General features: G+C 33.3%; 1 protein-coding gene across 1 annotated transcript in view; it reads right to left on the reverse strand.

Annotated features, from left to right (window-relative positions):
* Positions 1-324: 324 nt before the first annotated feature.
* The window catches only part of GMCL1 (germ cell-less 1, spermatogenesis associated), a 35,085-nt gene continuing 10,362 nt past the window's right edge, over positions 325-25,047 (reverse strand). The window contains exons 5-14 of the mRNA XM_033125368.1: positions 23,875-23,987; positions 23,187-23,252; positions 21,145-21,229; positions 18,929-19,019; positions 16,481-16,618; positions 12,873-12,942; positions 11,431-11,506; positions 7,374-7,519; positions 5,350-5,437; positions 325-1,673 (exon numbers count right to left, since the gene is read on the reverse strand). Of these exons, the coding sequence (XP_032981259.1) occupies positions 1,545-1,673; positions 5,350-5,437; positions 7,374-7,519; positions 11,431-11,506; positions 12,873-12,942; positions 16,481-16,618; positions 18,929-19,019; positions 21,145-21,229; positions 23,187-23,252; positions 23,875-23,987 (1,002 nt within the window). The 3' untranslated portion in view covers positions 325-1,544. The remainder of the gene's footprint in view (positions 1,674-5,349; positions 5,438-7,373; positions 7,520-11,430; positions 11,507-12,872; positions 12,943-16,480; positions 16,619-18,928; positions 19,020-21,144; positions 21,230-23,186; positions 23,253-23,874; positions 23,988-25,047) is intronic.

Raw genomic sequence — 25,047 nt, forward strand, 5'->3', positions numbered from 1 at the left:
TCTTATGAGATATAATTATAGCCAAATATGAAAATAAGAAATGTAGCCTCTTGATGCAGCCAAATTATTGTATTAGAAACATTTAAACTCCAGTTCTGGGGGCAGAGATGGGGAGAGGCATTTAAAAGCTTCCTTTAATCAGGAGGATGTATTTTGAAAGGATGGAAGCCATTTATAAACGTATGGACATATTACTGGGGAAGAAACACTATCAATAAATCCCAAAAGTTAAATCTAATTAGAAAATATCTAACTTGAGAGAAAAAAAATTCTGGTTTCAACTAAGTTTTTTTTTTTTGTCCATTTTATGTAAGAGCTTATTTATTCTTTTTCCAAATGGGTATTCATTGTTTGTACAGATACATAAAAGTGATTCCCATTTTTTAAAACATACTAAAAAATATACATTAACCACAAAAAGTATTCACTCTGAATGGAAAGACAATGAGCATGGCTATTTTCAAAATAGCAGTAAACACAAGAAGCCAACATATATAAATCATGACAAGTGTACATCTCATTTTTGACAAAAATAATTTCTGTTTTTACATTAATGCTTTATTACCAGTTTCTATATGACATTCTCCGACCTTATTTACATTTACTATGAAATTTCTATTAGCATGTGTAACTCAAAGGCACTCAATTCAGAGGTTATAAAGTCCTGAGCTTAAGTAGGAAATAGGATTCCCAACTAAAATTTGAACATAAATAATTCTAAAGAGCAGAGAGCATGAAAATGTTTAAAGTGTAATATTTGGTACATAAGTAATCTTATGACCTAATAACAAGGTTGTACAGAATGTCAAAGAAAAGACCATGTAAGGCAAAGGAATATAGTCAGAATCAAACTCATTTTTCTCCCCCCATTCAAGTTCATTTGGAAGTCTAAAGCTGAATTTTTTGTTGTTAAAATCTTAGGAAAGCTAAATTAAAAGCAAAATAAAATAGCATAAGAATGCTTAAGTTAATAAAGGTTCCTCAGCTTAGTCTCCAAAGCCACAAAAAAAGTATTTAATGGTAAAAAACAGCTACATATTGGAAGGATATTAGGAGGAGGAATCATAAAGAGCAGTTGAAAAAAATTAAAGAACAGCCTTAAATGCACCAACTGAAAGAGCATTTATAATTGGCCTTTCAAATTACTCTTTCAGCATTCTTTTAGACAAATAAATTTACAGATCAATAATGAAGATTCATTAACATTAGGCAGGATCAAAGTTTAAGCTAAAAATTAAATCTACATTTGGTTGCAGAGAAATGTGAAATTTACCTACAGCGAGTTTCTACTGATGCTAAATTAAAAGCATGAATTGACATGTTTCTAACAGAGATGGTTTGACAGATATTTTCTTGGCTTTAAAATTTGTTTCCATATATGCATAGAAATGTGATGAGGATAAGAAGAGTCTTCTGAATTATCTGTACAGTTCATAAGGCCTTTGTCATTGTTAGTCACCTTAGATGTGAACACCACAGGGCCATTAAATTAAAGCTGGCCAAAAAAGTTTTCAAAGTGCTAATGTTTCCAACTGATGAGATCCTCAGTTTTCTGGATTTTCTGGATGACGATTATTTTCAGTTCTTTTTTCTGGTGATATATACAGGAAATTACAGCAGATATATAAAGGAAAGATCAGAAGCCTGCTGTCCAAGTTCATCACTACTTGTTCCTGTAAAACAAATTGGTTGCTTTAATGAGCAGTAGATAGTAATATTAAAAAAAACAAACAGAAAACCAAACTGTTGAACTGAATGAACTGAAGGAGAGGGTATAGTGGTTAAAAGCTTGCATCTAGAGTCTGAGAGTTACTGCTCACACCTCAAAACTCCCACCCACTAGCTTGTGACCTTGGGCAAGTCACTGGACTTGTCAGCTGCAGCTTCCTCACTGTAAAATGGGGACAAGAATACCGATATCATAGGATTACACGAGACAATGCACATAGAGGGCTCAGCAAAGCCAGACATATATGAAGTACTCAATTATGGTAGTTATTTTCATTACTGAAAAATTTCTTATCAAGTACCTACATATTTTATGAACAGATAGAGTCCAGAAATATGTAGACTTTTCATTTGGCTTCAATTTCTGATGGCTCTTACATATAGCAAATAATTGGGATGAAGGTTGGGGGACAGTATTATCACCAACAAACATGGTTCCCACTCTTGTCTAAGATTTCCCACTGCCTCTAATACAGACATGTTATTTGCCTGTTGGAACATAAAGTACCATGTAAAATCAATATCAGGTTCAGTTCCCTCGATACGCCTGACAATGCCTTGAAATCCCACAGAGACAGGAGATGATACTACGTCTGAGAGCCACAAATCACTCATGCTACAGACCTGTTTGGAACCCTTTACTAGCAGCATTTGGTAAACAAAATACATCATCAGAGTAAAAGCAGCAGTATTGAAACAATAACTTCTACTTTTTGAATATATGGATACAGTCTCTGCAATAATATGCATTAGTTTCACCTTATTTTATACATTTTAGAGAATATAATACTAAACACTGTTTAAATTTAGAGTTTTTAATTTTTTACTGAGGCATGTGCTCCTAGTATGAAGAGGGAATAAAACTGGAACATTTGCATGACTGATGTAGGCTCAACTGGACATCGCTTCTGTGTTGGAGGAGCAATAAGATAAATTTGGATAAAGAAGGTAGGGAATACAAATGTCCCTCATATACACACATTATCTCTATATATAAATAATACACAATCTCTCTCTCTCTCACTCTCCCTCCCTCCCTCTCTCTCTCTCTATATATATATAGTATAAATAAATATTCTCCAAAACAGGCAATGTGAATAAGATGGGTAAGATGAAGTGTCAGGTGAGGCAATCACCTGCGCTGCTGGTGCTAATAGAGTTAGCAGAGATGAATGATATCAAAGTATAGGTGGCCTTTAGATGCTTGAGTCACCCTGGCCTAGTCAAAGTTGGTAGCAATAACCTGGGTGAAGGCATATTTATTAACTTGACTCCCCATCCTAGCTCTTGAATGTCTCACCAGGTGACTTTTTTTGTCCACCCCATAAATACCAGTGTTCCCTAGGTTCCCATCCTATCATATTCTCTACACATTTCCTGTAGTTTATGTCATCCAATCATTATTTCTAAGTCAGGCATTGCTTGTAACTTCCAGACCCATTTACTCACTAGCCTATCAAATTTTCACCTTAATGCCCTCAAATTAAACATGCCTTAAACCGAATCCCTCATGTCCTCATCTGTAAGTCATGTTCATTTTCCTTCCTATAATTCAAATCTCAGGAAAAACTACTATTATAAATCAAGTTGCCCAACTCAGAAAATTAGGAACTATCTTTGACTACTTTCTTTCTCATCCTTGCACGCAATTATTTCTTGAATCCATCGATATTTCTTTATTTCTGCTTTATTTCTAGAACCCGTCAAATTTCTTCATCCCCATTGTTACCTTCCTTAAATTAAGGTATTAAGGTTCTCATCATTTCTTATATGTTATCAAAAATTATTAGAAAAAAAGAGATTCATTTCATATTAGCAATTAAAATATAAAATACTAAGCATTGTATTTCCAGGAAATATGCAGGAATAACATAGGGGAAAATGATAAATTCTAGCGACATAAGAGAAAACCTAGGTAAATGTAGAAAATACCATATTCCAGAGGAAGATATCAATTTTCCACAAATTATATGTTTAACAAATGTAAATCAAAAGTCCTCATAGGAATTTTTCAGAGGAAACGTGACAAAATGATTCTATACCCCATGCAGAAGTATAATTATACACAAAGAACCCAGAGATTTTTGAAAAGACAACAATGAAGGTGGGTTTATGTTACTAGAATTAGCATTAATTTTAAAGTTAGTCTACTTAAAACAATATATTGTTGCCTCCACAACAAAGACATCCATAAAACAAAGTTTAGAAATGAAATCAAGTATATAAGGATTTAGGACATGATAAAAATGGCCTTTCAAATACAATGATACATCTGATACACTTCAGATATATCATAAAAATATTCCAATGTAAAAAATAAAAGGAGTAGAAAAAAGTACAGTGACTATTTATATAATCCTAATAATTAGGACTAAGCATCACACCAAAAGAAATCATTCAAGGGATAGACTGCATGAAGTTTGAGAGACAAATAACAAAAATGGGAAAACTATAGCATATCACAAAATGTTATTACTTTTAATTACTTTAGTAAGAGTTAAAGACTTCTCCCTCTGTCACACAACACTCTGAGCTCTAGCATGTGGTAGGGACACAAATGTTTGCTGAATGAACAAATCAAGGAATACTTGGGACATAACTATTATGCTGGCCTAGTGCTTTGTAAGTCTCTGGCAGCTTTGAGCCACGACAGGATTTTCATATGAAGTTCCAGGTAGAAGGTAAAGATACCCATTTTCTATGCAGCTCCAGAGGGCACAAGAGCGACCAACAGAGAATTCCAATAGAGGCAGATCTGAACTTTCATATTATATACCTACCTCCTCAAATCCTACCTACCGCATTGTTACCAGAGTTCCAACAATGGTTGGAGGACCCTCTGGAAGAATGCTGTTCAAGGAGTTCTCTCAGAGTATGTGAGGCTAGAATGATCACTTCCAGGTTTCTTTGCAATGCTAAATTCAGATGTTCTATGACAGTCTCTTCAGTCTGAAGAAACTTGCTAATTTCTAATAATTTATGTGAACTATAGGCTCTGAACTTTAATAAAACAGTATGTCCTTTGGAATGGTGGTTAGTTTTAATAGAAATACGTAAACTTCATCAATATTTTATACTTTTTGAAAATGGTTTACTTTCTCATCATGACATTTTGAAACTTCTACATGCATGTGAAATATGAAGAAACAAATAGCTTTAGAGAAAATCTAGGAACATTCCAGATGTCTGTCATTTTAGAAACTTATTGTGCTAGAGGCTAACGTTCTCTTAATATGCAGCAGCTATGGAGAATACTGGATTGTCTTCAAGGTGCTGCTATTAATGTATAAATAATTGCATTTATGAACACAGTGGATAAAACAATTAAAATTAATTACTTTTTGAAATGATATTTAGGATAGACAATCATTTCCTTATTATAAGCTTTTCTCTGCCCTTTAAATCAAATTGTGTGTGTTTTTTGTCTTAGTTAACACTTATAGTCAAATGAGGTAAATTACGCAGAAGTGAACATGGTGCTTCCATCTTCACCTTCAATATCTTTCAAACCAATCTTTAAATCAAATGTTAATTCTACTTAAGAATTTTAATTCTAATTAAGAAAAGAGAATTCAAAAGACAAATACTATAATAAAACAACAGAAAAGCAAATAAACATACCTGGTCCTTTTCAAGTGTAAGTATCTGATAGCCAGTTGTTCTACTACATATTAGTTTCCCACTACTATCAAAAGAGGCCAAACGTAATCTAGGATACAAAAAACCACAAATAAAAAAACAAACAAAGGATTTTTTTAAACTACAGATTAAACAAGCCCCCTCTCACTTTAATATTAATTTTTCTTTCATAGTCTCTGTTAAGTCTTTTATGTTTGATAAAAGACTTTAAAGCCTTTTCAAACTATAAACTGATTCCATTTAGATTTACAAGCTTGTGCTATTATACATATATGAGGTATTAAAATAATTTATAAATGTCTTTTTATTGATGTACTATGTACATAAAATTTACCATTTTAACCATTTTTAAGTGTACAGTTCTTGGCATTAAATATATTCACATTGTTCTGTAATCATTATCACCATCCATCTCCAGAATTTTTTCATCTGCCCCACCTGAAACTCTGTACTCAGTAAACACGAATTCTCCATTTCCCCCAAGCTCAACCACTGACACCACCATCCTACCTTCTTGTCTACTCTGGGTACCTCATGTGAGTGGAATCATACAGTATTTGTACTTTTGTGACTGGCTTATTTCACTTATCATAATGTCCTCAAGGTTCATGTTGTAGCATTTGTCAGGATCTCCTTCCATTTTAACGCTGAATAATATTCCATTGTAGACAGAAACCACATTTTGCTTATCCATTCATCTGTCAATGGACACTTGGGTTGCTTCCACCTTTTGGCTATTGTGAATAATGCTGTTATAAAAATGAGTGTACAAAACATCTGTTCAAGTTCCTGCTTTCAAATCTTTTGGGTAAATAACCAGAAGAGGAATTGCTGGATCCTATGTTTTGAGGAAATGCCATATTATTTTCCACAAGAGATGCCTCATTTTACATTCGCACCAGCAATGCTCAAAGGTCCAATTTCTCCACATCCTCACAAACACTTGTCTTGTTTTTGATAGTAGCCATGGATGGTATCTCCTTGTGTTTCTGATTTGCATTCCCTGATGATTAGTGATATTGAGCATCTTCTCATGTGCTTACTGAACATTTGTTTATCTTCTGTGGAGAAATGTTTAAGACCTTTGCCCACTTTTTAATCTGGTGGGGTTTTTTTGTTGGTGGTGTTGGTCGTGGAGTTTTAGGAAATTTCTATATATTCTGGGTATTAATTCCTTATCAGATATATGGTTAGCATATATTTTTTCTCATTCCGTGGGTTGCTTTTTTGTTGATAATGTCCTTTGATGAAGAGTTTTTAATTTTGATGAAATCCAATTTATCTTTTTCTTTTTTTGCGTGTGCTCTGGTGTCGTATTTTAGAAATCACTGCCAAATCCAATGTCAAGAAGCTTTCCCCATATATGTTTTCTTCCAACACTTATTTTATAGTTTCAGTTCTTATGTTTAGTTCTTTGATCCATTTTGTATTAATTTTTGTATACGGTATAAAGTATAAATATGTGACTTTAAAAAAAATGTGTTTATTAGGTGATTTTCCAATTTGTCAGCACCCTCTCCAGAAAAATACTGCCAACTCAACTAACAGGCAAAGTTAGACATAAATTCTACAGAAAGTGAAGGATAATAAATACCAGACATGTTTTCCTGGAAATATACCTTGCTGTATTTCCAGTTTGGACCTTTCACTTGCTAAGAATAACAGCAAGACAACAGCTTCAAGCTGTTGAAGTATCAATTCTGCATAACTCGTATTCCAGCCTATTCTTTCTCCCTGACATAACTACATCTAGATCTTATGATTTTGATTAACACATTACATAAGAATGGAGCCTTATCATTTCCTTGCAAGACCATATGTCTATATGTTCTTGAGAGATATATATATGTATATATATATATATATATATATATATACATACATATATATATATATATCTTAACAAAGATATATATAAGGTATCTTAACAAAGTTCTATTGTTGATGTAAATTATCAGGATTTTATTTCACTTCTGGAGTGAGTGGAATGGGGAAACTCAACCTACCTAAATGCTATGCTCCTTCGAGGTTGTAAACTGACAGATCCACTACATGGCTGATTCAGTGTATTGCGTTTGAAAATGATGTATCGATTGGTGTAAGTTACAAGCAGGTCAAAGCCAAAGTTAAAACCTGTCCATCTCCAGCAGTACTAAGAAATACAAAAGAGAAAGATTTACTTCAGTTTATCATGCTAACAAATCAAAGATCAAACAAATGTCTTTTTCCCCTTTAACTCATTCCACATATTTCTCTCACATAAGTCCCTACTTTTTGTCAGTGCTTTTCCCTTAAAGCTTACCACACAGAATATATCTGTGAATCTATATACATAAAGGTTTACCACACAGGAATAGTATACATCAAAGCCAGAATAGCAGCCTTTATGATCATTATTCCTTAAGATACTTTCCTACTATTGCCTCTTTATGATCTGTTTCATTACATATTCACACTGTAATTCTATCATAAGTAATATGGCTTTTTACTGCAACTCTAAGTAGGTATATCTTAGGGAATTAGGAGACAAGATGGAGGTAATTAAGAACCCAAAATTCTTAATGAAGCAAAAATATACCTTGCTTCAAAAAGACTCTAAAATATCTTAAGTAACTAACCAACAGATACACAACTGAGGTATTTTAAGTACCATCATGAGGTTCACAAGTTTGTTTATTCTATCACCTAATAGTGAGAGACTACTAAGTAAGATGGTGTGGTACAGTGAAGTAAAGTTAGGGCTTCAAGTGTTTGGTTGGCACTCTGAATTACAACACTAATTCAATAGTTCACTGATATGTATTGAGCACATATTAAGTGCCAGGTACTCTCTAGGCATTGGAAAAATAGCAGTAATTAAGTTTCTGCCCTAGGAGATTGTGTATTTTAATATGTGTACATGTTTGTGTGAAAAGGAGTAAATGAATAATACACATGGAATGGAATGAAAGAAAAGGGAACAGAACAGAATTCCAAGAGAGGGGGACAGGGTAGAGGAGTGGGGGCTAGCAGGTGGGGAGCCTGCTCGTTCAGACAGGCGGTCAGGGAAAGTCTAAGGGGATGCTAGGTGAGTGGAGTCCTGTGTCAACTAAGGAGTGGCCCAGGTGGCTATCTGGGGAAGAGTGACTTAGACCAAGAGAACAGCAAGTACAAGGCTCTGGAGGTTAAAACACGCTTAACATATCTGAGGAACAGCAAGAAGAGCTACGTGGCTAGGGCAATAACTGAGGGGGACAGAAGCTGGAGATGAGTTCCGAGAATCAGGGCACAGAAAATGTAGGGCCTCGTAGTCCATAGTAAGGAAAAGTCTGGATTTCTTCTAAGTGTGGGATGAGGCTAATGGGAACTTTTAGTGAAGGAAGTGACATGATCTAACTAGCGTTTTAAAAAGATAACTTTGGCTATTGTGCAGAAAATAGAATGTAGAGGAGCAAGAATGAAAATCGGGGGAGCAGTTATAAGGCTACTACAAAAGCCCAAGCAAGAGGTAATGGTGGCTTGGACTTGGGTGTTAGTGGTAGTCATGTGAAGAATATATTTTGAAGGTAGTGCCTGGAGGAATTTCTTATGGATACCAGGTACGGTATGAAAGAAAGAAGAATCCAAAGTTTGGAACTCACGCAATGGATGAACAGAGGAGCCATTTATGGGTTGGAGAATATTTGGGAAGGAGGAAGTTTGAGGATGATAAAATCAGAGTTCAACTTGGGACTTTTATATTTGAGATACTATTAGGATCCTAAGAAAGATGTTAAGAGAGTAGGTGAATATATGAATCTGGAGTTAGGAGTCATTAGTGTAAAGTTATGGGGCTAGGTGAGATCACTTAAAAGTGAGCATACAGAGGGAAGAAGTCCAAGTACTGAGCCATTAGTCACACCAACACTTGTCAAGAAAGAGGAGAAGGATCTAGCAAAGACTTAGAAGGAGCAGCCAATGAAGCAGGAAGAAAATCAGCACAGTATGCTGTCCTGGAAGTCAAATGGAGAATATCTCCAAGGAGTGAGTGAACAGATGTGTCATGTTGCCAAGAGCTTTCTGAAGACTAAAAACTACTTGCTTTGGCAATGTGGGAATCACTGGTGACAATGGCACAGCAGTTTCCCTGGAATTTGCTGGGGTTAAATGAACTGGAGTGGATTTAAGAAAGCATCAGAAAACAGGACGTATAGACAACAAAAACAGGCAACTTTTTCAGTAAGTTTTACTTCAAAGGGGTGCAGAGAAATGGAATGGTAGCTAGAGAGGAATGTGGGGTCAGGGAATGGTTTAAGATGGGTGATGCATGCTGCATCATGTTATATGCTAAATGAGAATGATCTATTAGAGGAGAAAAACTGAGGACGCAGGAGAGGGAGGGGATAACTGTAGGAACCAAGCTTTTGAACAGGTGAGAAGGGATGGAGTCCATGAGGGGATGGACTGGGATAGAAGCAGACAATTCATCCATTCTAATAAGAGGAAAAGCACAGCACACAGCTCCACATGCAGAGAGATTGGCAGAAGTGTTGATGGAAGGATGTACAGATTCTCTTCCTATTGCTTTTATTTTCCGAATGAAGAAAGAAGCAAGACCATCACATATGAATGAGGGTGGTAGCATTGCCCTTTTGAGAAGGTATGAGAGTTACTCAAAGAGTGAGAAGATACATTCACTAGGGAAATGTAGGAGGATCGCCATGCAACACTAAAGACCTGCTTACAGTTTACAGTTACAAATACGAGGAAATCATCCTGGGTATGGTGTTTTCTTTAGTCACATTCATCTGTTTGGAAACAGGCATGGAGTGTCTGGAAAGTTGGGATTTAACAAGAATTGGGATTTAACCAGGTAAGTTTGACAGAGTGAAAAAGGAGAAAGTGAAGTTAAGAGTGTAAGCCAGAGTCCAATTTTAAGATGGAACACAGAATACGTCAAGTAAAGAAAGGAGTAGGGATATAGTAAGAGGGTGATGGGAAAAAAGTAATATGAACAATGTACTGTACATTCCAGTGGAGTTAATAAGCTTTTGGAGCCAGGAGAGTGCTAGAAAGATAATAGGAGGTAAAGTCTGAAAATGGTATGCTTGAAATGGAGATTTTGAAAGGGGTGTATTAATAAGTGATGTAAAAATTGAGGATATACTCATAAGAAATGGGTGCCTGAGGGTGGAGCGTGAGCTCAAGAGGAAAGGAAGGTCAGGCAACGGAGATACTGAAATCACCAAGACGGTAACAAGAGTAGTGATGAGACAGCGAGCCCAGTGAACGACAGTCACAGTGAGGGTAGTGAGTGGTGTCATAGATGTATGTGCTTCACAGGAGCTGCGGGTCAGCTATGCTCGGGGGAGGGACAAGGCATGGGAGCAGCGACAAGGAGGGAGAACATCTGTCACAATTATGAAAGCAAACATAAAATAAATAACTTTTAAAAATTAAAAAGTTAAAATGAGGGAAAATTTGGGAGAAAAATAACTAAATGGTTATCTACATTAGGCTCAATTTCTTTTAAAGATGAAAAGTATAATTAGCTAGGTGGAGTTTTTAAAAATGTAGTTCATGTTCTATTAGTGGTTTGTGAAATCAATTTTATGAGTCACAATCAGCTTTTTTAAAAAATTAAATAGAAAATAGAATCTTTGGACACAGCAGCAGTAAGTATTGATTATAATACTTTTGTTTCACATTTATATTGGGTGGTAATGAAAAAACAATTCTTAATATGGGTAGCAATCAAAGGGTTTCAATGCCTTTGACTTAGGGTAATTGTAAAATAGAAAAAACTACTTTTAAGACTATGTAACAGCTCCCATATAACTTCTTATCTTAGTTTCAGGATTGCTGAGGGGATACCCTTCTCGTATCACTTAAAGGGACCCAAAAAGTTCACCACTCTGATGCAAGGCTGAATAATCAATCACCACTGAGCGTGTAACTCCTTGTCCAGGAGATCATGGTACAGAAACTATATCAAAAAAGCTCTTCTGAGGTAGGACAGGTGTCATGATTGTAACTGAAAGTGTATTTTGCACCAATAGTACAATAATTTGTATGAGAATATTAAGAGTCACAAACCATACTTACTTCACCATCTTTGGCAAGCTTTCTACCACACCTCATGCTATTTCCCTCTAGTTCTTCTTTATTGATTTCCTGAGGCCTAGAAATATATATAAAACATGAACTCTCATAGAAAATAGGAAACTATTAATTGAAAAAGAATTGAGTTAAAAAGAACAGAAAAATATGCTACTAGATTTAAAGCTAAACTTTTTGTGGTATAGATAAAAATAAGATCACATCGATTAAATATAGTTCTCACTTTAGTAGCCCTGCAGGAGTGAGCAGTTGTTTACTAACTATGGATAGAGCATTTCAGTAGGGGTAATATTATTACATACTTCTGAAAACAAGAAAACCACGTATTCTAGCTCAGTCTCTTAGGTGAGACCCTATATTAAACTCAATAAGGATTACAGATGAGAATTAAAAAATGAAGAACGTCCAACATTTAAAAACCGAATATACACAAGAAGTAGGATGACTAATAAAATGCATTATACATTACAAAATGTTTCAAATATGAATTCCATTAATTAACTTTCATTTTTAAGTTTTTGATTTATTATTTCTGTTTCAACCATCTTACTATATTTCTACACAGTAAGTATGCTGTGAATGTATTTAGAAAAAGATGGGATATACATTATAAATAAAGTGAAACTAAGAACCCTGGATAATCTCATAATCAAGAACCCTGGATAATCTCATAATCATTATCATGAGTTTTCAGCACTTTCCTACAATCACTGGAATAAACACAACTGGGCAGTTTTTTAGGAAGTTCTTTAGTATATAAAAATGGTTAAAAGAGATCAGGGGCAATAAAATTAAACTTCTTAAGGTCTCTTCTATATCTCAGATGGATTATCTCTAAATGCTGCCCATACCAAGGAGCTAGCATAAAGATAAAATAATGAACATGGAAGTATTTCTACAAGAAAGAACAGATCATTTTCTTTCCCTTAAAATGAAGGAAGTACATAAATATTTTATAGGGCGGCTTCATATGCTTTTGGGGACGGCATCTGTAACCAGATGCTGTTAATTCATTTTAGACTCAAAAGTCTTCAAAAAAACCTATTAATCAGAATTTGACACTACTACCACAAATAAGAAAATTAGTTTTACCTATACATAAAATGAAAATCATACTTTACGAAAGCATTATTGCAAGTAATATTTTAATACAGTAAAAGAAAATCGTAACACTAGGTGAAACAATATGCATTACTCAATTTCACTAATATAGCAAATGACAATTCAAACATGCCATTATACTAATTGATCAGAAAAATACATATTTACAAGATTGATAATGTTATAGAAATATAAAAATTAAGGCTGATCACACGATCTTCTCTACTTTAACAGCTTTTGATTTTTCAATATAATGAATGCATTTAAAAAATTCATCCCAAAGGTTTCTTTTTTTCCTAATGAACAATATGATGTAACATACTTACCCCATCTCACTGTCTTGTTCTGCCCGGAGCATAGCAAGCCACTGCTGTTTATACACGGAAAACAGCCATTCTAAAATGTAAAAATAAATAAATAAGAATAATCATAAGAAACACGGAAGAATATAAAGGATTTCAAATTTTTAAAATGATGATAAAATTGTTACTATTTCTAAATTCAAGTTTAAAATAGCAAATAAAGCCGGTAGTTTATATTTTACAAATATACTGTAACAATATGGCTTAATGATTTTCAAAATGGTAAATATCATCTTGCTTTGCCTTAAGATAGATTCTACTTAGATTATATACATTTAAATTAGAATTTAAATCTTTAGTTAAAAGTATATTCTTGCACTAATAGTTTTCCTTTCATAATTCATAATTTCATTTGTGAGAAACATACCTAAATATTTCAGTTTTTACAAAAGCTTTAACAGAAAACTAATAGATTATTCTTTTATTAAATTATCTAAAAATAACTAATTAATGGGAAATAAACCATCTCTAAATTGTCAGTTGAATGATGCACTCTCAAATAATTTTGGCATACTGGATTAAGATGACTATTATTAAAGAGAAAAGATTTTAATTTAAATTACTCTAAATGGAATAAAAGTTATAATTATACATATTTTCCTTTAATAATAAGCATAATTTTTCCACAAAACAAGTCTGTGTAAGCTGAAATTTTAATTATTTTAGCTAAAAACATATATATTAAAAATATAAGCCGAATCGGCTTAGCGCCGTATTTATTTTTCTGCTCTGATTCCCAACCAAAAGGATAGTTTTTCCATTTTTTAAGTGATCAATCTTTACCTAAAGGAAGGGGGAAACCCTAGTGTAATTAAAATCTGGTTTTCACTTCATAAATCTCTATCTAATAAAGGTATACAGATGGCTTGCACCGACTTATTGGTATCTTTCCTCAAAACCTATAAATACACCTTGACTGTTTCTTTTCCCAAAAATAATATTCTTGCTATTATAAGGAATAACTGCCAAATAAATATATTTGTTTCAGTAGGTAAAGACTAGTAGCAAAGTTTATGTGACTCAGTTGACATACTACATATTGTGTCTCTTATTTGCAAAGCATTTAGATTTTTAAATTCTGTTCTATTATATTTTATTTTTTGTAAAAAGCAGATCCATTCCCATTAAAACTATTTCTCAATTCACTAATGGTTACGCTTGCAGTTTGAAATTCACTCAGCTAGACAGAATATCGCTTTTCACGATTCATTTATAAAATTGGAATGAAAGGTTTACACATACATATTCTCAAATATCATCTATAATAATATCCCATGAAAATGATTTAAAATTTAAGTTCCAAAACTGAATAATCTCCTTTAAAACCAAAAGTATTTTAACAAGTTAAAATCATGGGTACATATTTTTGTCCCTCCTTTCCTGCCCTTAATCTAAAAAGAGTAAAAAGTTGTACTAGAAATCTTTCTGGTCACTGGTACTTTATTCAGTAGCAGCAGCCCAAAAATAAGTCAACAGAACACTAGTTCAAAAGCAATGTTGATGCTGACAGCTAATACATGGGGGGCGGGGGGGAGAAGCTACTCCTATTCTGGGCAGAGTGTTTTAACTGACGGAAAGCTCTCTATAGAGAGAAAATAGTATCTTCTAGGAGAGCTAAATAAATGGAAGGAAGAAATGAAGTTATGAGAGTTTGCTGACCCTGGTTCCCGAGCACATACAGAAAGGTGTGGGAGGAATGGGACAAGACAGGTCAGAGGTTATCAAGGGGGAGGGAGTATAAATGAGAGTATGGAATAAAGTAGATTTAATGATGTGACCTAAGAGATCTCTAATTCCTTGACATAATAGAGTGCAACTGTGCTTAACACAATTGAATCCTAAAATAGAATGTTTCTATACAAAGTCCTGATTTAACTTGGAATCAAACATATTTCTAAAATTTTTGACGTCAAAAGGGATGTACTAAAACTCCCCAGAATGCGTAACTTTGAATAATGTTTATATATGACTGGCACTATTTCTAAAAAATGATCATTGTACTTTAGCTAAGTAATCAAAATTATTTTAATTTATTTCAAATCTAGGATACATTGCTATTGAGAGCACACTCCAATCTATCTTATCATGAGTTATGTGGCCACTTTTTGCCACCCTCCCAAAACTGCATGGGAAATAATTTTAATTTATATTCTGCTTTTGAAACTATAACTTTTACTTGGATATATAGGAAAACCTATTTATCCATTTATATGTGTAACATGGGATATACTAACATAAAAAGAACAGCCCTCTCTGTAATTTTAAGTTAGAAAAAAAAAAATAGCTGAAATCTGGTCAGCTATAGGATCTAAATTCTTTTCAATTTTATACTGAATAAAATATTTCAGACTAAAAATACTTATATCCATCTCTCATTCCAAAAATACAAAAGCTTATCCACTTGAATCACAGACACACCTAAAGTACTTTAGAATAGACTTTTTTTTAACCTCTGAAAATTCATTTCTAAAGAGTCTTAAAAAGTATGATTAGAATGTAAGTGGCCTTGGCATCTAATATTACACCATTGCTAGGGCCTGGTGTATAACACATACTAAAACTACTGTAGAACTGCTATATTATAGGGAATATAATCCTCAGAGAAATTGTGTCTTTAAAAAACAAACAAACTCACAACCATGCAAATATAATACATATCCTCTCATCTTGGCTCTCTAAAATTAATACTATAAAAATGATTTATACAAAATTAACAGAAAAATAGTGCCTATAAACCTGCTAAAATGATTTTATAAAAATGCATTACTTTCAAATATACCAGAAGTGTTAACTCTAGGTTTGCTTTCAATTCAATACCTAAGTACACAGATTACAAGAACAATTTAAATCTATAAACACACAACTATATTAAAAATTGAGGTATCAAAATAATTACAACTTTTCAGATAAATCGATAACTAATTACTGTTTACAAATTTACAAATAAATCTTCAAACAGAAATTCTATTTTATATTTCTTATAAGCATATATAGTACACTAAACTGAATCTTATACAAGCACTAGAAATTTAACTTAGAAAAATTAAATCAGTAATTTAAAAAAATTTAAAATTATAACTAGCGAAGATATTGCATTTGCTTTGACATGAGGTTTAAGAGTAGAGTAAGAAAAAAAGAAAAGTAAATTTAAGGAGTATTAATTGAAAAAGCAGCTATAATCTTTAAATAATACTATAAAAGTCATTTTTAAAAGTCTGGTCCAAAATAGTGTACTGGTTAATCAAATTAAAGAACACCCATATTACAGAAAACTGTATAGCTATTTAAGTATTATAGAGAATATTTAATGATATGGGCAAATGCCCAAAATATATAATGTGAACGCAGAAAATTACCTATACAATATGACTTATTAGGTTGGTGCAAAAGTAATTGCGGTTTTTGTAATTATTTTTGACCTTTTAAACTGCAATTACTTTTGCACCAACCTAATATCTTTGGTATAGAAATGTACCTTCTTGGGATTAAGGATACTTTCTATTTATTAATCTTTTCTATTCTATTATAATCAGAAAGCTATTACTTAAAATCATAATCTCATGTTCTCTTACCTGAAGGTACTAGAGAATCTTGTTCAATAATTCTTGCAGAGGCCAAATCACTGATAATATATTGTAACCTTAAATGTCTGAATACTGACACAAATGGTTTTCCTTGCTCAGTTTCAAGGAAGGTCACACCTTCAAAATCTATAAAAAATAGTTTAAATTAAATAGGCATTCTTTTCAAATCTATTAATTTATTTTATTCTTAAATGTTTTTCTGGGCAGGGATACACACACATATACACACACCCCTACTAGAATACAAATAAGCTAGTTTCAAAGTTTTCAAGGATTTTATAAACCTTAGATGTGTGGATAAAAACTTGGGGAGATTTAGAAAAAAGCCCCAGGAAATTAACTTTGGAGATTACAGTGCGGCAAGATGGGAAAGGAATGCTTGAGAAGGGTAGTTAGGATTATGGTGTCTCTCCAGAATCCCCTCTCCAAGGCAATGAATGAACACTCCAGTGGAACTCGAGAGCCCAAATGCCTCACTCAAGGGTCTTTGCAAGATACACAGGTCATAGAATGTCTCTTGGGATTCTTCTAACTTATGCTTTAGTTACATGTGATGAATACTTGCCAATTCATTAATTCTCTATTAAAATACTTTAAAGACATTGTAGCCATGGATTTGCAACACATAGGTAGTATTTATTATTAAAATAATTCAAGTTTAAGAAGTATATAAATTTTTTCTTTTAGGGAGAATTGAAGGTTATTTCTAGAAATACGTACTCCCAGTTGCATTCCAGTGTGCTTTCGTGAGTGGGAGGGAAAGGTCTAGAGTTACTGCTGTCAAACAGGGCCTCATGCGTAGGCCCTAGTCTGTTTTCTATTAAACAAGATCTACCCATGGGAGTGTACTGCACCCTGCTGCAATTAAGGACAGGGAAAAAAAGCTGTGCGTTGCGACGGAAGACTATCATGTCTCAAACTATGCTATGGAACACAGGTTTGCTGTGAACCAGAAAGGAGGTGTTGCCCACTAAAATAATTTTTTTCTTGAAAATTGCAAAAAGACAGTCAAGTTAATGAAAAGAATTTTCACAATTTTCAAATTTTTATCCCAAACATTTTTTGTACTCCTTTGGCACCTGCCTACAGGCAAACAAAGCAAGAAAGTAGTAAACTCATTTTAAAAATTAATAGTTAACTTTGTTTACTTATACAACAGGCATGGAACTGTGGATTTACATGTCTTAGCGTTTTTTTTGTGTGTGTGTTTTTTTTTTTTTTAGTAATAATGTTAGTTCTACCTCATATGTTGAATTAAATGTGCCAATTTCATGGGGGTGTACTAAGAATACATTATGTTCTTATCATAGGTGCTTAGGTGCTTATCTTAGGTACTCCATCACATGAAATCAAGTTATAAAAATCTAATTCTAGATTGTCTCATAGAAATCTGGAAATTATCCCATGAAGCCTTTTCTTTAAGGACAATAGAATTGACCAATTTACTTTTGTAAGGATTCATGGAATTTTAAAAAATGCATTTTAAAGATTCTAGCTGACTAAAACGTGGCCATACTAATTGCACTAGCCAAAATCAATAGCAATCTATACATATGATTGCAAAAAAATTTCTAAATTTCTGTTTTTTCTTGTCGTCCTGACCCATATATATCTGAAAAGTATAATAATTAGGAAAACCTAAGAGAAATAAACCAAAATATAATGGATGAGGGGACCACAAGTGATTTTTCTGTCCTATTTCTCGAGTATTAAAAATAAACAAAAAAGGTAGCCAAGCATGGACCAAAAATGACAGTAAACTAGGAAAATCATGAACTAAGGATTGTGATTTATCTACTTCCTTGCACTTGAGGGCCATTAAAATTTTTTTCTGTATCTGTTTTAGCAAAGTAAAAACATAAATATATTGCATGCTCCACCTTTGTCTAGATAAGAAAGATCTATGGCAGTTGATCTTAACCAATTTTAGATCAGACTTTCCTGGGAATCTCATGAAAGGTATGGAAGCTCCCTCCCAATACCCCCAAATGCAACACACACAGACACAAAATTTTGCATGCACTTTTAGGGGTTAGTGACACACCTAAGCCTGTTCATAACTCCCCCAAACCCCCATATTAAGAACTGCTGCCTGAAACACAGGGTTTAATTTGTTGGGGGAAAATTCAGTGTTGTCTAACAAAAGACAAATGCTATAACTAAGATCGGTCAGATAAAAATGGGAAAAATAGTAATTTGGGGGATCAAATTTTGGTGTTCTTCAAGGAATAATAATTCAGTAAACACTAAGCAAGGCATTTTTCTTATCTGGCCTCAATTTTCTCAGTGTAAATAAGGGGCTGAATTAGATAATTTCTAGGGTACTCTCCCGCTCTAAAATTCTCTAGGTCTATAAGTAAGTCAGGGCCTGATTTTAATAAATTTCAATTAAAAAAAACCAGATGAACAAGTTCTCAATAAAATTTTCAGGCATACCTTTTCTCTTCTTAGAAAACCAGACATCTGTTTCAGTCAAAAGCTGTTTTAAAGATCCATTCCAAGAAGGCACAAGTTGAAGGAACATCCACTAGGTTAAAAAGTAAATAAGAAAAAAAAATTACAAGATTATATCTTATTATGATTTTATATTTTCAAACTGCTGCCACCTTAAAACATAATACCTAAATAACTTAATTTTCATTACAAGCAATTGAAAGAAGTAGAACTATTAAATGACATGCTTACAAGATTTAAATTAATCATGGCATTAATTGTTGTTCAATGATAAAAACTAGGTGAGCATGTGATAAAGAATAAACTAATCCTTGAAAGTATTTATGGTCTCAAACACACTGTAGTTACACTATTAAAAAGTAAAGGTTTAATGTGTATATATTAGCAATTTTATACTAATTAATTCCACTCACCGATGAACTCAATTTCACTATATACTATGTGAGATTATAAAAGGAAGAAATTAAACAAGGGAAAAAGGAGTTTCTTACTGTCTTATTGCTGTTGAGCCAGTATGCAGAGAAGTGAAGAGCATGGACTTTTAAATCCTGACCCTGCTACTTAATAGCTAGGCAAATTGCCTGATTTCTCTGGGCCTTAATTTTGTCCTTTGTTTCAGGAGCATGATAATGTCTACCTCATACGGTAGGAGTAAAACAGTATGTGTAACGTACTTGGAATAGTGCTTGGCACACACTAAGCATTTATCATTGCTGGCATAGAAGCAGTTCCAACAACAGGAAACAACGAAAGCTCAGTGGCTCAGAGCTAGTAATGAGCTGCCTACTACTCCTTTAATGATCAGATAACCCAGGTACTAAACTTCCTTGAAGGAAAATAGTACAAGAATCTCATCTTACCATAAAAACAAACTACTACAATGATACACTAGAAGGTGTCTCATTCCCAGGTTTCACTACTGTGTTAAATGCAGGCTCCATGCTGGGTACAAAAAGTTAAAGGTAAAATTATGCAGTGGGAAAAGCAAGAGATTATGACTGGTAATACATGGGTTGTGCCCAAGTCTGCCACTTAGTAACTGTAAGAATGTTAAGTCTTAATATCTATAGAATAATAATAATTACTATTATTAAAAAGTTAAAAACGACAAAAAAAGAGTAGTAGTCATTTTGTCTCTTCAGAGAGTTGTTAAAATTACATTTAAAATGTTGAAACCTTTCAAAAGGATGACATAAAACATACGCCTGAAGTGCACATAGTCTTCAAAAGAAGAATTTCAATGTTTTCTAGAAAAAGTACGTGTGAAAATTTCCTCCGATAGCCATAAATTCAACTAAAGTTCAACTTTGAAAAACATTTATTTATTTTTCATACAGTTGACAGTCAATGTTATTTTATATTAATTAGTTTCAGGTGTACAGTGTAGTGGTTACATTGATATAATTAATAAAGTGATCCCCCTCCCTCGATTAGTCTAGTACCCACTTGGCACACAGTTACTACATATCACTGACTATATTCCCTGTGCTGTACTTTACATCCCCATGACTATTTTGTAACTACCAATTTGTATTTCTTAATCCCTTCTCCCTTTTCACCCTGAAAACATTTCTGAAAACCATATATTACTGACCCTTGAACGACATGGGTTTGAACTGTGCAGTTCTACTTATACATGGACTTCTTTCAATAAGTACTGTAAATGTTATTTTTTCTTCCTTATGATTTTCTTCACAACATTTTTTCTCTAGCTTACTTTACTGTAAGAATACAGAATTCATGTAACATACAGCATGCGTGTTAACTGACTGCATGTTATCAGTAAGGTGTCTGGTCAACAGTAGGCTATTAGTAGTTACTAGGAGTTAAGTTTTTACGGAGTCAAATTTTTGACTGAGGGGGTGGTTTCTGTGCCTCTAACCCCTGAGTTGTTCAAGAGTCAACTGTAAAACATTTAACATTTCTGATTATGTAAATAACATAACAATAACATGTTTGTTGTTGAAAAAAAATCTGGGAAAAAACAGAAATGTAATCCTAGGAAAGAACAATATTAAAATCACTCATGATACCAAATGACTAAATGTAAAGACTACTTAACATTTTGGCATATTTCCTTTTACTTTTCTTATATTTATAATTATTCCCTTATCACTGGACACTAGCTCTTTCCAGTTTTCCACTATTACAATCAATACTGAGGTGATATCCTTACACATATCATATTATGTCAATACCTTTTTAAGAGCTGTGTATACATCCATCTCCACTTGCATCACAAATAAGTTAGATGAACCAATGAGCTGTTTCATAACATTTATGCTAGAAAAAATAAAACAGAGGTAATGAGTTTATCTTCATGCACAGACTAAAAGAGCCTGGTGGAACTGAAAACTGTATCTTTCTGATCCAAAGAAATGTGGAATTAAAAATTACATCAGTCTTTTTGCCCAAGACGAAGAATCTTAGACAGAAAACAATTTATTTGAACACACGGATCATTCAGATAGTGTGTTATGAAAGGTTTTTTTTTGTACTGATAGGAAAACGAAGAGCTTCGACCTGCTAATTAATCAAGTTAAAGCAAGGTCCCAAAATAAGATAACTTTTAGTATTCTCTGATAAAATGGCAGCCTTCCCTTTTCTTTTCTCCTCATTCAATGTTTAAAAATAAAAAACTTGTCAAAATTCATTGAAATAGCTGTACCTTCAAAGTAACCTTTAAACTCTAGGCTTAAGAGAATTGCTTAGTCATAAAACATGTTTTTATTATTATTAAAGAGAGTAACAACAAGAAATATGTTAGGTTAAATTTGGAGTAAAAAAGTACCAACAGTTGTTTTCCTCCCCGTCCCCCTTTTTCTTTCTTTCCTTTAAGTCAAAAAAAGCCAGAAGAGCATCTGCATTTTAAAGATGACCAGTATGATCTATCTTCCTTTTGAAAAAGCTCAATGAGAAATTATAAAAGAAAAAAATTAAAGTGTTTCTAATGATTTTCAAACCAAATATACTGCAGAGCTTTGTTTATGCTATGACATCACTAAGTAATGATTTTTTGGTAGAATAATGCCTCTCAAACTTTCCTACCAAAGAACCTCTTAAGGGCAGAGAAAAGGAAAGGACCCAGGAATCCAGGAGGTGGTCCAGCTATAAAAACAACACTTCTATTAATTCTTGTATGTTATCTTGAAAGGTCAAAAAAATTTGAAATTTCTCTATTCCATAATGTTTTTAAACGTAAATGTGTTTAACTCTCGCTCAGTTCCCATGTCACCCCATCCCACGACCCCCAATCGGTAAAAATTGACATCCCAGGAAGCTACGCAACATAAACTCTTTGGCTTTGTACATTTCCATTGGAATGTCACCTACTACTAGGGACATTTGTACCCTTGTCTCAGAAGCACCACTGTCAAGGAAATGCAAGTCTGAAAATGACTGTAAAGCCTACTGGCCTCTAAAAGATCATTCCCACCCTGAATTTCTCAGACTCCCCCATTACTACAAATAAGCTCCTTGAGGGCAGATACCATGACATAATCATCTCTGAATCCTTCATGGCCCCGATCAGAGGACCTTTATACATAGTGGACATTCTGGAAGGATTTATAGAAGGAAGGAAGGAATAACAAGCAGACTTAATTCAAAAGGCCAACCTAATTGTGAATTTAATTTTATTAGGTTTATCAAAAAGTTTACAACATTGGGACGGCCGGTTAGCTCAGTTAGAACGCGGTGCTCTTAACAACAAGGTTGCCGGTTCGATCCCCACATGGGCCACTGTGAGCTACGCCCTCCACAACTAGACTGAAACAACTACTTGACTTGGAGCTGATAGATCCTGGAAAAACACACTTGAAATAAATAAAAGTTAAAAAAAAAAAAAAAATTCCATCCATTAAAAAAAAAAGTTTACAACAATTTCCTCAAACTTCTCAATGGTAAAGATGGTTTTTAAATTAAACTGTTAGATTCTCTAAGAGCCCAACAAAAGTGAGGTAGCACTCGAGACTTCTCTAAAATTTTATAGCAGCACTGGATTTTTCTATTAAAATTGGGTAAAACAGTTGACATAATATACATTATATCATTTACAATGAAGAAATTTGAGTAGCATTTCTTCAGTTCATGGATGCAGCCAAGATACCTTTCATTAAATTGTTCACTTTTTCATAAGCAATATATTTTTGTTTTACACAAATATATCTTGCATATTTCTGATAAATGAAAAACAGTATTTTAGAATGATTAATTATAAAGTTATTTAAAATTCAAATACCTGAGTTCTTTAAAAAGTTCAACATTCTGGTGGGTCATCAAATTGTTTAGAAGCCATTCAAGGCACCTGAAATTAAAACATGGAATTACATTATACACCATATACTTATGATTTATTAAAGTAGGACTTACAGTTAAAATAAAAATAGAACATTAGTCTTGCTAGGACATGCTCAATTTTTTAAATTTATCAATTTAAAATTTAGTATTACTTTTGTCAGCAGTCATTATGGGAATATTCCCTTTATATTAATAAGAGCATTTCTAATCGAGAAAACCTCATTTCAAGTTTGTGTTAAATGGTTTATGAAGGGGTTTACAGATTTCCATGACCGTCTTTATTATTTGAAAATGGGTACTGCAATTCTCAAGAGTTAAAAACATTGTCAATAGTTGCTGATATGACGTCTATTATGCTTACTACTTGAAAGAATCTGATAGAAAAATCTACTGGAAAGAGTGACCATAGTTTTTCTAAGCATGTATAACCCGCCCGTGATCACGTACAAAGACAACACTTTTGAGGAATTTACTAATTAGTCCAAATGTAAAAGAGGACTTTTTAATAACTAAATCCCATTCACCTATCTTTTTTTCTTTCTTTCTTATAGCTATACATTCTCTTAACAAACCAAAGCAGCCAAATTCCCAAAAGTGGGATGGAAGAAAAAACAAAAAGGGTAACTCACTTTTTCTTTACAGAATCTAATCCATAGGTCCCTGCTGATGTGTAATAGCCACATACAGTTTTCACATTAATTGTTTCCTTCATTGTTTCACCACACTGCTGTATTAAACCATCCTGTAAATATAAATAAGCACTGGAAAGGCCCATTTCATGTGGGGAAAAATTAGGTCTGAATATGTGCTTTTATATATTAAAAAGTGAAAAAAAAAAGAAAAAGAAAAAGAAAGAAAAGAAAACTCATTAAGTGTAGCAAGCCTAAGTTTTTATAAGTCCAGGAAAAATACTGGAAAAATTGAGCAAGTATTCAACTAAATACTTGGAATTGAAAATGGAAGAGAGGGGGTAAAAGCAGTAAGGTAGAGATGACTATTGCTATTCTCTTTTTTTCTATTCTTCCCCTCCCTGAGACCTTTGCAAATTTAAACATTATTCTGTCTGTTTTGCTAGTTCCTTTAGAATGAAGACCTCTTTACGTAGTCAATTACTGGTAGCTGACTATGTGAGTGATGGGCTAGGCAAGTAAACTGTTAATCATCGGAAAGTGTTTATTAAAAGTTTAAAACACCTAGCAACAGCTAAGAGATGCATCTAAATCAAATATATTATTGTTTCAAATTTACACTGAAATTTAATCTAAAAGGTTTATACAGAAGATCTCAAATGAACTAACATTATTCAATATATGGAAAGAATACTGCCACTTTTTACTCAAATTTCTGAAATATATTCATGCAAGTATATTATTGAGTTAAATAGGTAAGTCATAAAGATAATGAAGGAAGTGGATTTAGAACAAAACCAAAACAGAACTAAAGTTAGAAAATAAAGTATACTTAGTAGAAATAAGTATTGAAAGGATCAAAACATTTTAAAAATAAAATGACTTCAACCAAGTATATCTAACAAACTATTAACTAATGCTTCAAATAAATCAGTATACAAATGCCACATAAAAGGGAAAGTTTTTTTTAAAGATCAAAATAAAACATTGACTCCATTAGGATTTTAAACTTACCTGGCAGTCATTCCAGACTCCTCCCCTTTCCTATTAGTATCTCATCTGTCACCAGGTAAAGCTGGATTATCCCTGCTTAACCTCTCTGGTATTCAAGAGTTTCCTCTCCATTCTTAGTGCAATAGCTTCTTTAGCTGACCTTACTGTAGAACCTTAATT

The sequence above is a fragment of the Rhinolophus ferrumequinum genome, chromosome 13 (assembly GCF_004115265.2).
Source record: "Rhinolophus ferrumequinum isolate MPI-CBG mRhiFer1 chromosome 13, mRhiFer1_v1.p, whole genome shotgun sequence".
In the NCBI taxonomy this organism is placed as follows: Eukaryota; Metazoa; Chordata; class Mammalia; order Chiroptera; family Rhinolophidae; genus Rhinolophus; species Rhinolophus ferrumequinum.